This window comes from Podarcis bocagei (genome assembly GCF_964188305.1).
Source record: "Podarcis bocagei genome assembly, chromosome: 4".
Taxonomy (NCBI): domain Eukaryota; kingdom Metazoa; phylum Chordata; class Lepidosauria; order Squamata; family Lacertidae; genus Podarcis; species Podarcis bocagei.
The window spans coordinates 63784844-63798475 of record NC_138128.1 but is presented as its reverse complement, the minus strand read 5'-3'; the positions used below and the strand labels follow the sequence as shown (position 1 = coordinate 63798475).

Sequence of the window (13632 nt, the reverse complement as noted above, 5' to 3'; positions counted from 1 at the left end):
CAGTGGAGCAAACGGGGTGTGGGTGTGTATGATGGTGCCATTGTTTTAGAGAGCAAGCCACAGAAATATTGTCCGACGCAGGGGGAGAAAAGGAGACTGAGCCCCGGCTGCGTGGAGGTTTAAATTGGGTAAGCCACGCTCCCCAGTCGACCTGATTGGTCAGCTGTGGGGCATGACACGGCTGGGACTCCCAATGACGCAGGAGGCATCGCCATGCCCCCCCCCCCCGCTGAACACGGGGAATGCTCGTGGCCTGCCTGCAACTCCGCCCCCCTGGGAAGGGGAGCGGTCTTCTCATTGCTGGTATCAATTGCTTTGTTATCAGCTGCTGTTGAAGGAGAATAGCTTAAGCTGATTAAAGAAAAAGTGTCTGCCTGCTATCTTCAAGCTCTAAAAGCAGTATTAAAAAGTTTTTCTACTCCCTGAAAACACCCAACTGTGAGAAGCCTCAGAACACCAGGAAAATATCTGCAATGACTGATGTTAGTATGTTGCAGCAAAAACAAGTATCATGGTATCTGTGGCATAAACCTTTGTGGACAGCACCTGCACCCACACACAAACGCAGGGTATAAAGTTGTGGGCTTTTCTGTAAAGGATGGAGGAAAGTGGCCGCAAAATGTGAGGGCTAGAGTCTGTAACATTTCTACATAATCCAGGCTTAAAAGTAACTGGCATTACAGTTTTTAGGTTCCTCTCCCTGCCCCCGCCCCCCATTGCTAACTTGAAAATGCTGAGCCTTTGCATGAATCCGCAGCTTTTCCTTTGTCCTCATAAAAACAAAACACTGTAATCAGTTGTGTTGCCCTATTATGGAAGCCATATAATATTGGCAATGTACAATGGTGCCTCGGGTTAATTACCGGTACTTAATTCGTTCCGGAGGTCCGTTCTTAACCTGAAACTGTTCTTAACCTGAGGTACCACTTTAGCTAATGGGGCCTCCCGCTGCCGCCGTGCCGCCGGAGCATGATTTCTGTTCTCATCCTGAAGCAAAGTTCTTAACCCGAGGTACTATTTCTGGGTTAGCGGAGTCTGTAACCTGAAGTGTCTGTAACCTGAGGTACCACTGTAATGAATGTCACCTCCCTGCCCATCCACCCTCTTCAGGCTTAACAACTTTAGATATTTCAGAACTTTCAGATATTTCAGAATATCTTACACAGGATCAACACATTTCTTTCTTTCAAAATATGACAGGTGTTTCTAATTTAGTATGATATTTGGGTTCCCTATCTGGATGATGTTTTAGTGCATTATGAAATAAAGATGTGAACGAGGAATCAAAACTGAAAACAAAAGAAGAGTAAGAATGTCTCGGGACCTTTTATTTAAAAAAAGGTAAAAATAGAGCTGGCTGATAATTGCTGCTGGGAAGTCTGAAAGCAGGTGGGGCTGGAATGTGACAGAACTGCTATCCCGGTCCCCTAATGAGAAAGTATTTGCAGTGCATCCATTAGTACAAAATGTAAATGCACCGTGGGGGTTGAATGAGTACCTAATGATTCAAAACAGGCCTGGGGCTACAACATTGGCCTAGGGAGGGTGTGTGGTGGTGGAGAAATACACTTTCTTTTGAAGATTGCATCTGTAACTAAAACATTACTCATCTGCATTCCATCTTACAGTAATTTTGGACCTAACACAGGAGCAGAAAGAGAGGAAGGAGGTGTAAGAGGAGAGTGATGCTTCAGGTGCATTCCCAGTTGTCCAGACCCCATACACCAGATGCAGGGAACCTTGGGCCCTCTAGATGTTGCAGAAATACAACTCCCACAAGCCACAACAAGCATGGCCAATGGCTGGGTTTGATGGGAACTACGGTTTAGCAACTTGCAGAGAACATCTTTGTTCTCACCTTAGCTCGTCAGTCGTTCTCATTAAGTTTAGGGTCATCTCCATTTGTTCATCTTGCTTGCTTGTTTCTTTCCAGTCTTCTGGCTTGTTGTGGTTCTTCATATTGTCTGTTGCGTAAGGTGCATTTCGAGAAACCTAGAGGAAAGGCAACATATTATGGCATTAAAATGTCAGGGGGCGGGAAGAGAGGCAGTAGCTCGGGCTGCCAAAAGATTCAACATTGGACATGCCTGGGCTCCTGGGCTTTAACCTATGTCAGAGCAGGGAGAATTTCACCAGATGCAGCCTATCCCATTACTATTGAAGTTACATGATTAGGATATATTTTTTTTAAAGAGAAGTTTCACCTACTGAATTCCTTGTTCACCACAAGAGAAAGAGCAAGGGCCCAGCTCCGTACTGAATCCGGCAACTTCAAGTACTACTGAATCTATTCCCTCATTGCAACCTTTTGTTTGACTGTCTGTGGCCATTACTTCTGCCTCTGATCTCCTCCTACTGCAGCCTTCTATAAGAAAATTAACAAGAGCCCTGCAGGATCAAGCCAAATGCCCGTCTAGAACAGCATTCTGTTCTCACCGTAGCCAACCAGATGCCCGCAGCAGGACCTGAATGCTAGAACAACTTTCTGCATTTGCAGATCCCAGTGACTGGTATTCAGAAGCCTACTGCCTCCAGCAGTGGAGGTGGAGCATAGCCACTGTCGCTAGTAGCCACTGATAGCTTTATCCCCACATGCATCTGTCTAAGCCAGGGGTCAGCAAACTTTTTCAGCATGGGGCCAGTCCACTGTCCCTCAGACCTTGGGGGGGGCAGACTATATTTGGGGGGGGGGGGGATGAACGAATTTCTATGCCCCACAAATAACCCAGAGATGCATTTTAAATAAAAAGGACACATTCTACTCATGTAAAAAAACACTGATTCCTGGACTGTCCATGGGCTGGATTTAGAAGGCAATTGGGCCAGATCCGGGCCCCTTAGTTTGCTTACCCATGGTCTAATCCTCTTTTAAAGCCATCTAAGTTGGCTTTAAACTATGGAGCAAATTCCAGAGTTCAGCTATGTGCTGTGTGAAGCACTTTATTTGTCTGCCCTGAATCCTCCGACATTCTGCTTCGTTGGATTGCCCCCGGTTCTAGTATTATGCAAGAGGGAGAAGAAGAAAAAAACCTCCACTTTGTCCACACAGCGCCTAAAGCTGGGACCCAGACCTTATAGGTAGCAGATAGACAGCAACTGTCGCGTCTGGTAACTGCTAGATGAAGTCCTATTGGAGATTAATCTCACCACTTCTCACCCCGTGAGCAAAATTAGCCAGCACTTCAGGTAAAGAAGGAGTGAATCGCTGATACCTATCCCCATTTCAGCCTGTGTGGTACAATGCACGATTTACCCCTGGGTTCAAATACTCTCTCAGACATGAAGCTCAGTGGATGGCTTTGGGCCTCCCTCTGTCTACCAAACGTACCTCACAGGGTTGTTGTGAGGATAAAAGGAGGCTTATCTCCTTGGAGGAAGAAAAAGTGGTGCTTAAACACACACACACACACACACACACACACACTACCACTGCCTGCTTCATATGAAGATTTATTTCTCACCTTAATTAAAACAATATAGCACTATAGTAAATAATACAGTATATGTAATGAGCATATTCCTACCACTGAGCCAAACCCACAGCATGATTTATTGTCCCTGGAAATCAACTCCATATTAAAACATTTCTGAAACCGCAGTTTCTTCATAATGGAAGTGACTAAAAACTACTTAGTCTTTTATTGCAACTGGACTGATACAACAAGTGTTCTTGGGTAGGTGGGAAGGTTGTGGACTTGCATGCTCAGAAAGGGCATGTCAGTTTCACAGTCGCTGGATATGTCACTGGTGGTCAAAGGTGCCATTTCCCCCTTGCATTTCCCTCCAGTCCAAGTCAGAACTTTTGCACCTCCAGCCACACCTCACTCCTTTTAGAGAAGCCTGTTTCTGAACCAAAGGGCCAGTGGTAATGAGTGGACATTTGTGAACAGCCTGCGATCTCAACACTGGGCCCTGTGGCACCCAGCCTTGACCCCAGCTTCCAAACTGTTGGTACTGCACAGTTTCTTCGGCAACTGTAGGACATGGCAGCCTTATGTGGGAGGCAATACAAAGGTGACTTGGCTGACATCCAGGATATGCAGCTGCAAAAAGATGGTGTTTCCCACTGGAATTCGCCCTAGGGTTGGTGTCACAATCAAGAGGCTTTGGTGAAGAACACTCTGCGTTCCACACTTTAATTGCCATTAACAGAGACAGGGGAAGCAGGGCCCCAGATAGAACACTCCTCTTTGATGGTGGGTGGCAGGTGAAGAGCCACGGGATCTGAATTTCCACCAGCTCTCATGAATCAGGGGCCTTCATCATACACATCGTAGAATGCTCAAGGTTTACGAAGTCCTATCCTATCATCCTACCTGCAGTGAGTCACATACCCTATTGCAATTGAACTTGCCTAGTCAGTTATTCTGTCCAAGGGCAGGTTTTCATCTGTGAGTGAATCTTTATTTCTTCCCATACATCCAGGGGGCATACCTGAACTGTGCAGTCTCTGCCTCTTCTGATCTTAACGGTGACTGGAACACCATGGCGCTGAACACCACCCCAAGGCGATACGAGGAGCTACGGGAAACTGACTGCCTCTTCTCTTACACAGCAGTCTGCTGCAAGCATTGAAGGAAGCCACTGAACCAAAAACCTAAACCCCCAAAGGAATCCTTCGCTCCCAAAAATAGCAAAAAAGGAAGAGGAAAACAGCTCTCTGTACACATCAACCAAATTACTAAAGGAAGAAAGAAACCACTGTCAGAATTACCATATTTTTCTGTCTGACTCAGATTGTCGCCAGTCCACACTCGGGACTATCCATGTATAAGACTCCCCCTAATTTTTGACATTATTTTTTAGGGGGGAAACCCTAGTCTTATACATGGAAAAATATGGTACCTCTTCTACCTGCGATCAATTAGAGGGCAGGCTGCTCTCCTTGCGAAAAATGCTGCATATGCAGACATCCCCAATATTAGAGGAAAAGATGCCTCTCTACTACTCCTCATCACTCACCTAGGACTTTAATCTGTCAAGTGCTTTACAGCCCTCATTGTGCTTTCCTTCACAACAGCTCCCTGAGGATTTCCCATTTTATAGACAAGGAAACACCAGAGGCTAAGGGACAGTGTTGTCACCAGGAAGAGGACATACCGTATTTTTCGCACCATAGGACGCACTTTTCCCGTCTTAAAAACTAAGGGGAAAAGTCTGTGCGTCCTATGGAGCGAATGCAGGGAGGAGGCAGGCAGGAAAAGCCCTCAAGAGCCCCACACAAGCTTCGCGCGGCTCTTGCGGGCTTTTCCCCAAGAGGGAGAAGGGACTGACGCCGCCAGTCAGTCCCTTCTCCCTCCTCTAGAAAAGCCTTGCACAACCTCTCCAGCCGGGGGGAGGCTTCGCAAGTCTAAAGGGGAAGCCAGGGCAGCGAGCGCGATCCATCCCGTTCGCTGCCTGGCTTCCCCTTTAGACTTGCGCGCCTCTCCGGGGGTGGGGGGGGGTGGGGGGCTTCGCAAGTCTAAAGGGGAAGCCAGGCAGCGAACGGGATGGATCGCGCTCGCTGCCTGGCTTCCCCTTTAGACTTGCGCGCCTCTCCGGGGGTGGGGGGGTGGGAGGCTTCGCAAGTCTAAAGGGGAAGCCAGGCAGCGAACGGGATGGATCGCGCTTGCTGCCTGGCTTCCCCTTTAGACTTGCGCGCCTCTCCGGGGGTGGGGGGGGTGGGAGGCTTCGCAAGTCTAAAGGGGAAGCCAGGCAGCAAACGGGATGGATCGCGCTCGCTGCCTGGCTTCCCCTTTAGACTTGCGCGCCTCTCCGGGGGTGGGGGTGGGGTGGGGGACTTCGCAAGTCTAAAGGGGAAGCCAGGCAGCAAGCGCGATCCATCCCGTTCGCTGCCTGGCTTCCCCTTTAGACTTGCGCGCCTCTCCGGGGGTGGGGGTGGGGTGGGGGACTTCGCAAGTCTAAAGGGGAAGCCAGGCAGCAAGCGCGATCCATCCCGTTCGCTGCCTGGCTTCCCCTTTAGACTTGCGCGCCTCTCCGGGGGTGGGGGGGGGTGGGAGGCTTCGCAAGTCTAAAGGGGAAGCCAGGCAGCAAACGGGATGGATCGCGCTTGCTGCCTGGCTTCCCCTTTAGACTTGCGCGCCTCTCCAGCCGCAAGAGATCTACCAGAGGTAGATCTTAACACTTGCCTCACCTGGGAGCTTCTCTGGGCAGGAATTCCCTCAGCTTAAGTGAGGTGGGGGAAGTGTGGCAAGTAGGGGGGTACCTACCTAGACACTGAAGCCACATGTCTCTCAGATGAAAATTGGGAGTGGGCATTGTGTGAAGTGCTCTGATGGTGTGGGCATTGTGTGAAGTGCTCTGATGGTGTTTCCTGCTTGGCAGGGGGTTGGACTCTATGGCCCTTGTGGTCTATTCCAATTCTATGATTCTAAGTGGCTGTGGATCTCCTGCTGCAGAACTGTAGGACTGTATAGAGTTGGGAGGGCCACCTGAGGGTCATCTAGCCCAGCCCCCTCACAATGTAGGAATCACAGCTAAAGAACGCCAGAGAGATGGTCCCCCAACCGCTGCTTAAAAGCCTCCAGTGGTGGAGACCCCAAACACCTTCCGAGGTCATAGAATTGCAAGGTTGGAAGGGAACCCCAGGAGTCATCTAGTCCAGCCCCGGTGGACAGCGGGCGCAATCCATCCCGTTGTGCAAGACTAAAGATGCTGTGCAAGGCTAAAGAGGAAGCCAGGGCAGTGAGTGCCTGCCCTGGACTGCCTTGTCTTCTTCTTTAGCCGCGCTGGAGAGGTTTAGCTCCTGGCTGGAGAGGTTGCGCGGCTATGGATCCCCTGAGCTGTCTTGGCTTCTTTGCTCTTTGGGGCTGGTGGGGGAACCCGGGCTTCCCCCGCAGCCCCAAGAAGCTCTGGGAGAAGCAGACAGGCTGCGCGCAGCCTGTCCGTTGCTCTTTGGGGCTGGGGGGAGGGATAATATTTTTTTCCTTGATTTCCCCCTCTAAAAACTAGGTGCGTCCTGTGGTCCGGTGCGTCCAATAGAGCGAAAAATACGGTACCTAAATTTCCCAGAAGAAAACCCAGTTGTCTACTCAATGGACTACATCTTGGCTTTTGAAATTAGCCAACACCAGAGATGAAAGATGAAAGCCATCTTGAAACAGGTTTGTTAAATAGGAAGCAGCCCAAAGTGGAGGTTTCCCTATATGGGAGAGATTTATCTCACTCTGTCCCACTGGTAAAGATGCCACTTATGGCAACAGCCCTACTGTAGCTGCAATATGTAATGCAGATTTTGGGGGTCAGTCTCTAGGGGAAGCAAAGAAGTCTGGAATACACATAGGGCCACGTGGCTAACAAAAGGCACTTTGTTTATATTTGCTCATTTTGTCAGGCCTCCAATTACCTCAGATTAAGTACTTAATTCGTTCCGGAGGTCCGTTCTTAACCTGAAACTGTTCTTAACCTGAGGCACCACTTTAGCTAATGGGGCCTCCAGCTGCCGCTGTGCCACCGCCGCACGATTTCTATTCTCATCCTGAAGCAAAATTCTTAACCCGAGGTACTATTTCTGGGTTAGTGGAGTCTGTAACCTGAAGCGTATGTAACCCGAGGTAGCACTGTAATAGAAGCAGAACTTTCAGATTTGACCTTGACTCACAAAGCTATTTCCAAAAAGAAGTCCTTGATCCTTCCCATTTGCCATAAAATAAATCACACTGCCTTTTGAGAAACAGCCTAAAAGAATGTGCCAGTGACCTTCAATGTGAAAGCTTTTGATGAAACCCAAGCTATCTCAAGACCTTATCAGTTCTTGAAGACTTCTCAAAGAATCCAAGTTTGTTTATTTACAGAGAAATGTGTTGTGTGAAAGAGCTAGAATAAGCACATTTCAGTAAGTACAAGTTTGAAAAACATACTGTCGTAAAAACAAAAGACTGTATTTTTTTGCTTTATAATACTGGCATCTTGGCAAGGTCTTAATGACTTAATAAAGTGGAAAATGTTAAACCATCTTTTTTTGTTAAAAATGCAAACAGCTGTTAGTAAACAATGAGAACCTAGAGAATAAACACATCCGTTTTTGTACTCTGCATTAAAGCATTTGTCTTACGTGAGATTAGAAAACAAAGCTTTTCCATTCAAAGAAAGTGATTGTTAAACTACTCTGGGAATTGTAGCTCTCAGGGGAGTAAGAGGTCTCCTAATAACTCTCAGCACTCTTAATATATTACCATTCCCAGGATTCTTGGGGGTGGGGGGTGGGGCGCCATGACTGTTAAAATGGTATCATAGTGCTTTAAATGTATAGTGTAGATGCTGCCTCTAATGGAAACTCTGCTCCTATATTCCCAACCCATGACGCATACTTCAGCCAGTGGTCTCCACTGACAGCAACAAGAACTCCCAGTAATTCTGAGCTCCAAGATTCTTCTAAATCTAAGCGATACCAGCCTCAAGTTATTCTGCCAATATTATGAAAGTATTTCGTATGAAACCACTGCACAATTAATAACTTTCCCCTCAGATATATTCTTTGAAACCAACATTAGTCTGAGCCACGTGCCAGGATAAACTGGGGCAATTGTTGGTAGACACTAGACAGTTTAGCATTCTGTTTGTTTGTTTGTTTGTTTGTTTGTTTTAGCTCCAGGGTTTAGCAGAATGAACTTTGTTACCCAATGCTCCCTGATCAGCATCTTGCTGCAAGCTTATTCAATAAGTACTCAGCATTAGCAATGTTACACAGCCCTCTGCTGGGCGAAACTTGGGTCCACTTATGAAAGAAGCTGCCAAGCTGCTGTAGAAACTCTATTGTGCAAACGAGATTATGCAATCAGCTAAACCCTCTGTGTTTCCCATGTTGGCCCGTTTCACTGCAAGCCTGGGAAGTAAACTGTAAATCAAATCCCACATTAGCTGTAAGAATCGCTTGGTGACCACTGGCACGTTCTTTGTTTGTTGTTGTTTAGTCGTTTAGTCATGTCCGACTCTTTGTGACCCCATGGACCAGAGCATACCAGGCACTCCTGTCTTCCACTGCCTCCCACAGTTTGGTCAGACTTATGTTTGTAGCTTCGAGAACACTGTCCAACCATCTCATCCTCTGTCGTCTCCTTCTCCTTGTGCCCTCCATCTTTCCCAACATCAGGGTCTTTTCCAGGGAGTCTTCTCTTCTCATGAGGTGGCCAAAGTATTGGAGTCTCAGCTTCAGGATCTGTCCTTCCAGTGAGCACTCAGGGCTGATTTCCTTAAGAATGGATACGTTTGATCTTCTTGCAGTCCATGGAACTCTCAAGAGTCTCCTCCAGCACCATAATTCAAAAAAGCATCAATTCTTCAGCGATCAGCCTTCTTTATGGTCCAGCTCTCACTTCCATACATCACTACTGGGAAAACCATAGCTTTAACTATACGGACCTTTGTTGGTAAGGTGATGTCTCTGCTTTTTAAGATGCTGTCTACATGTTCTTAGTCTCCTGACTGTAAAGGACCCCTAGATGGTTAAGTCCAGTCAAAGGTGACTCTGAGGTTGTAGTGCTCTTTCAGGCCAAGGGAGCCAGTGTTTGTCCACAGACAGTTTTACAGGTCATGTGGCCAGCATGACTAAATCGCTACTGGCGCATGGAGGACCGCGACGAGTGCCAGAGTGCATGGAAATGCTGTTTACTTTCCCGCCACAGCGGTACTTATTTATCTACTTGAAATGGCATGCTTTCGAACTGCTAGGTTAGCAGGAGCTGGGACAGAGCAACGGGAGCTCACCCTGTTGCGGGGATTCAAACTGCCAACTTTCCAGTCAGCAAGCCCAAGGGGCTCAGTGGTTTGGACCACAGCGCCACCCGCATCCCTCCATACTCAGGAAAATAAGTGGCGTCATACCACAGGCCCAGCTTCTGAGATCACATGACTTCTTACCCCCCATCTCTAGGTATGAAGCCTCAGAATTCCAGCTTCAATGGAAACCTAGAGATCTGTGACTATAGCCTTCTCCGTCTCAACAAATGGATGCTGGAGGGCAGGATCATGAAGCTGTGTGACCTTGGGATAGAGTCAATAGTGTGCTCCTGCTGTCCCTGTGATTGTGTAGAGCCTTTTCATATTTAGCTCAGTGGGTAGAGCATGAGATCCCAGGGTCTTGGGTTCGAATCCCATGTTGGGCAAAAGATTCCTGCATTGCGGGAGGTTAGTCCTCTCCAGCTCTGCAAATCTATGATTATTCACATAATTAATTGGGGGGGGGGCTTCTGTCTCCCAGCCTCAGTCCTTCCTGCTCCTCTGCTAAACGGGGATAATAACATTGCAGGGATATTGTCAGGATCACTAATCCTTTGCACAGTCAAAAAGCGTTGAAAAAACTCAGTTGTAGAGTAAGTATTGCTGCATGTAACTATTACTGCATGACTGCTTTGGGTGTTTCCTCCTGCTCTTTATAGCAATTCATATAAATGAAACCTGAACGCTACTAATAAAGGAAGCAGCACGTTAACCACCCTGCCACTTTCTCCACCCACAAGAAGCATTGGTGATATGCTGAGCAGCACTTTCTCCCATGCTAGGTCAGAAACTCTAACTCTCTCATTGTGCAATCCCTTGAAAGACTACCCAGTGGACAAGATGACAGAAGTGGAATAAAGGAAATACGATCCTATTTGTTCCTCTGCTACTTGCATGGTGATTTGCGTTGTCAGCCTGCAGGCTGGATATGTGGCACTCGAGTGCCATCTTGTGTTTCAGGTATGTATTTCATCCATGCCACAATGCATTTGTGTGTGTGTGTGTGTGTGTGTGTGTGTGTACATGTGTGCATACACTAACCAAACGAGGCAAGTAAGAACAAAGATTCCAAATGCTGGCCGAATAAGCATTTGAGCTACCCGGAGCTTTCATTCAGTCACAGGTGATCAGAATAAAAGAGAAAGGATTTATGAGGGTATGAGTCAGTAGATATTAATCTGATGCAAAAGAAGGTTCTTCAAATAAAGAATAGCAGGCTTGAATTGGAGGGATGCTTGTATTACAAGCTTTTTAGTCAGCGTGGAAAGATCAGGTTAACCTGCCCTCGCCCTGTCTCTGTTGCTCTTGAAGCCTTTAAGAGATGCACCAGAATATGATGGAGAGAGTATGGTGAATGGAAGAGACCACGTGCTATAGGTTTTAAGAAACTTGGTTACCATTTCCTGCATTTAGAATAATAGAATTGTAGAGTTGGAAGGGACCACGAGAGTCATCTCCTCCAACCCCCTGCAATGCAGGGATCTTTTGCCAAAAGTGGGGATTGAGCCCACAACTCTGAGATTTCATGCTCTACTGACTGCTGATTAAGACCTGACTCCAATCAATATTTTTTTAAAAAGCAAGTCTGACTTTTGACTTACATATTCTAAAATAACATAAACAGTATCAGTTGCAATATAGTTTATTGATTGGTATTGCCTATTTTTTGAATGAAATTAAAATGTTACCATGTTAATTTTCTCAACGTGAATTGCTTATTTGGATTGTGATGTTTCGAAATGAATTGGTAGTAAGACCATTTATGGAAACACTGTACAGTACTGATACTCATTTTTGTTGCTGTATTGCTTGCTCTGGTGCTGCGAGCTGCTTTTGGAAAAAGAATGGAAATATAGAAGGTGGAAGATTAAGCTAAGTGATAAGGATGGAAGGCCATGGTAACAGGAAATGGAATTGGAAGCATGGGGTGTGAGCAAATGTCTACATAACTCATAACTAATAATGGATATTGTCTTATTTTAGAAACACAGCAAAGAAATTTGTGAGGAAGTTGTGAGGCTGGACTGAAGGAAGTTCAAGACTGATTTTTATATTTGATAATAATTGGAAAACCTCTCTTGGACCTCTTGGATGAAAAGGATAAGAAATGAACGTGAGGTGCCTGAATTGAACATTGGGAAAAAATCAACTAGCAGAGGAAGGAAGAACGGGACGCCATTCAGGACTGAACAATGGATTATTGTGAGGACGCTTGCAGTTACCACTGACAGGTAGTTGGAACCCACTTTTATTCTTCTCTTCTCTTTTGCCTTACTCTGTTATTATTCTTATTTCCTTGCTTTTACCCACCTCTTTTTTATCTTTCTCTATTCTTTTATTATTTCCTTTCACTTTGTATTCTTCTAGCTCTTTTCCCTTCTCTTTTTTATTATTGTTTTGTTTAGAATAGTTTGCTTTTTTGTATTGTGAAAAGCCTTAATAAAACTTATATATATCTACATCTATATATCCTACAATGACTAGCATTGGCTCTCCAGAGTTTCGGGCAAGGGATGTTCGCAGTCCTGCTGCAGATGCCGGGGATTGTGACTCTCTGAAAGATCAAGGAAAAGGGAGAGCCTGGAACATGGACTCTGATCACCAACAGCCAGGGACCTAAAGATTCTGACTTGGGAACAGCAGAAGAGCTGCTTCTGTGGGTTGATTACTTAACTTTTAGCCAGGGACGTCTTCCCTCACACAACCAGAGAGGACAATGGAGTCCATACCACACTACTGGTACGGAAGGCCAGGAACGCTGAATAATAGCAGCAGGAGCTGTTGCTGTTACAAAAGCAAGATGGTGAGGGACCAGAGACAGCACAGGGAGGATGTGCTATTGCCACATGTTGTTGTTTAGTCGTTTAGTCGTGTCCAACTCTTCGTGACCCCATGGACCAGAGCACGCCAGGCACTCCTGACTTCCACTGCCTCCCGCAGTTTGGTCAGACTCATGTTTGTAGCTTCGAGAACACTGTCCAACCATCTCGTCCTCTGTCACCCCCTTCTTCTTGTGCCCTCAATCTTTCCAAGCATCAGGGTCTTTTCCAGGGAATCTTCTCTTCTCATGAGGTGGCCAAAGTATTGGAGCCTCAGCTTCACGATCTGTCCTTCCAGTGAGCACTCAGGGCTGATTTCCTTAAGAATGGAGAGGTTTGATCTTCTTGCAGTCCATGGGACTCTCAAGAGTCTCCTCCAGCACCATAATTCCCCTTCATGGATCACTGACTTGCCATGGCAAAGGGGCTTGAATAACTCAGAGAAGCTATGCACTATGCCGAGCAGGGCACCCAAGATGGACAGGTCATAGTGGAGAGTTTTGACCAAATGTGATCCACCTGGAGCAGGAACTGGCAAGCCACTCCAGTATCCCTGCCAAGAAAACTCGATGGACAAAGACAACAGGCTATTGCCACATACTGCGTTCTAATACACTCTGGATCCCCTATGTCCTCTGGTGTAACATGGCTCTCCTCCCCAGCATCTTTGCCACTTCTCTCAAGCCATCCTTCCTGGGTATACTCATAGATCTTTTCCCTTTGGACCTCTCGGCGCCCTTTTGTAGGGTTTTCTTTTTTTAAAAAAAAACAAACAGTGTAAAAGAGCAGTAGTCAACGAGCTGCTCTAGAGGGGTTTCTTTAAAAACAATGCAGCTCTCTCTTGGGATCAGGATGACAGATTTTTCTCTCCTGGATTAATTGTAATATCCAGCCTACATTGGCTTTGACTTGGCAGAGGCAAAAACCTCAGGAGGCATCCATCAATTTTAACAATCCTATTTTAAACGAAAGCTCTTCTGCTTCAACGCCTCCAAACAGCTTGGGCAGCCGCAGTTTTTGAAAAGCTATGTGCCGGATGTTTCGACACCTACAACACACATGCCCCCCTCCCCCCGACTGAGCCATGATGCCATCG

The 13632-nt window shown here is 46.6% G+C and overlaps 1 protein-coding gene across 1 annotated transcript in view; it reads right to left on the bottom strand.

Annotated features, from left to right (window-relative positions):
- LRRC27 (leucine rich repeat containing 27) overlaps nucleotides 1-13632 on the bottom strand; it is a 43684-nt gene that overhangs the window by 2346 nt on the left and 27706 nt on the right. Inside the window, exon 10 of the mRNA XM_081189517.1 lies at nucleotides 1859-1992. Coding sequence (XP_081045643.1) covers nucleotides 1859-1992 — 134 coding nt within the window. The remainder of the gene's footprint in view (nucleotides 1-1858; nucleotides 1993-13632) is intronic.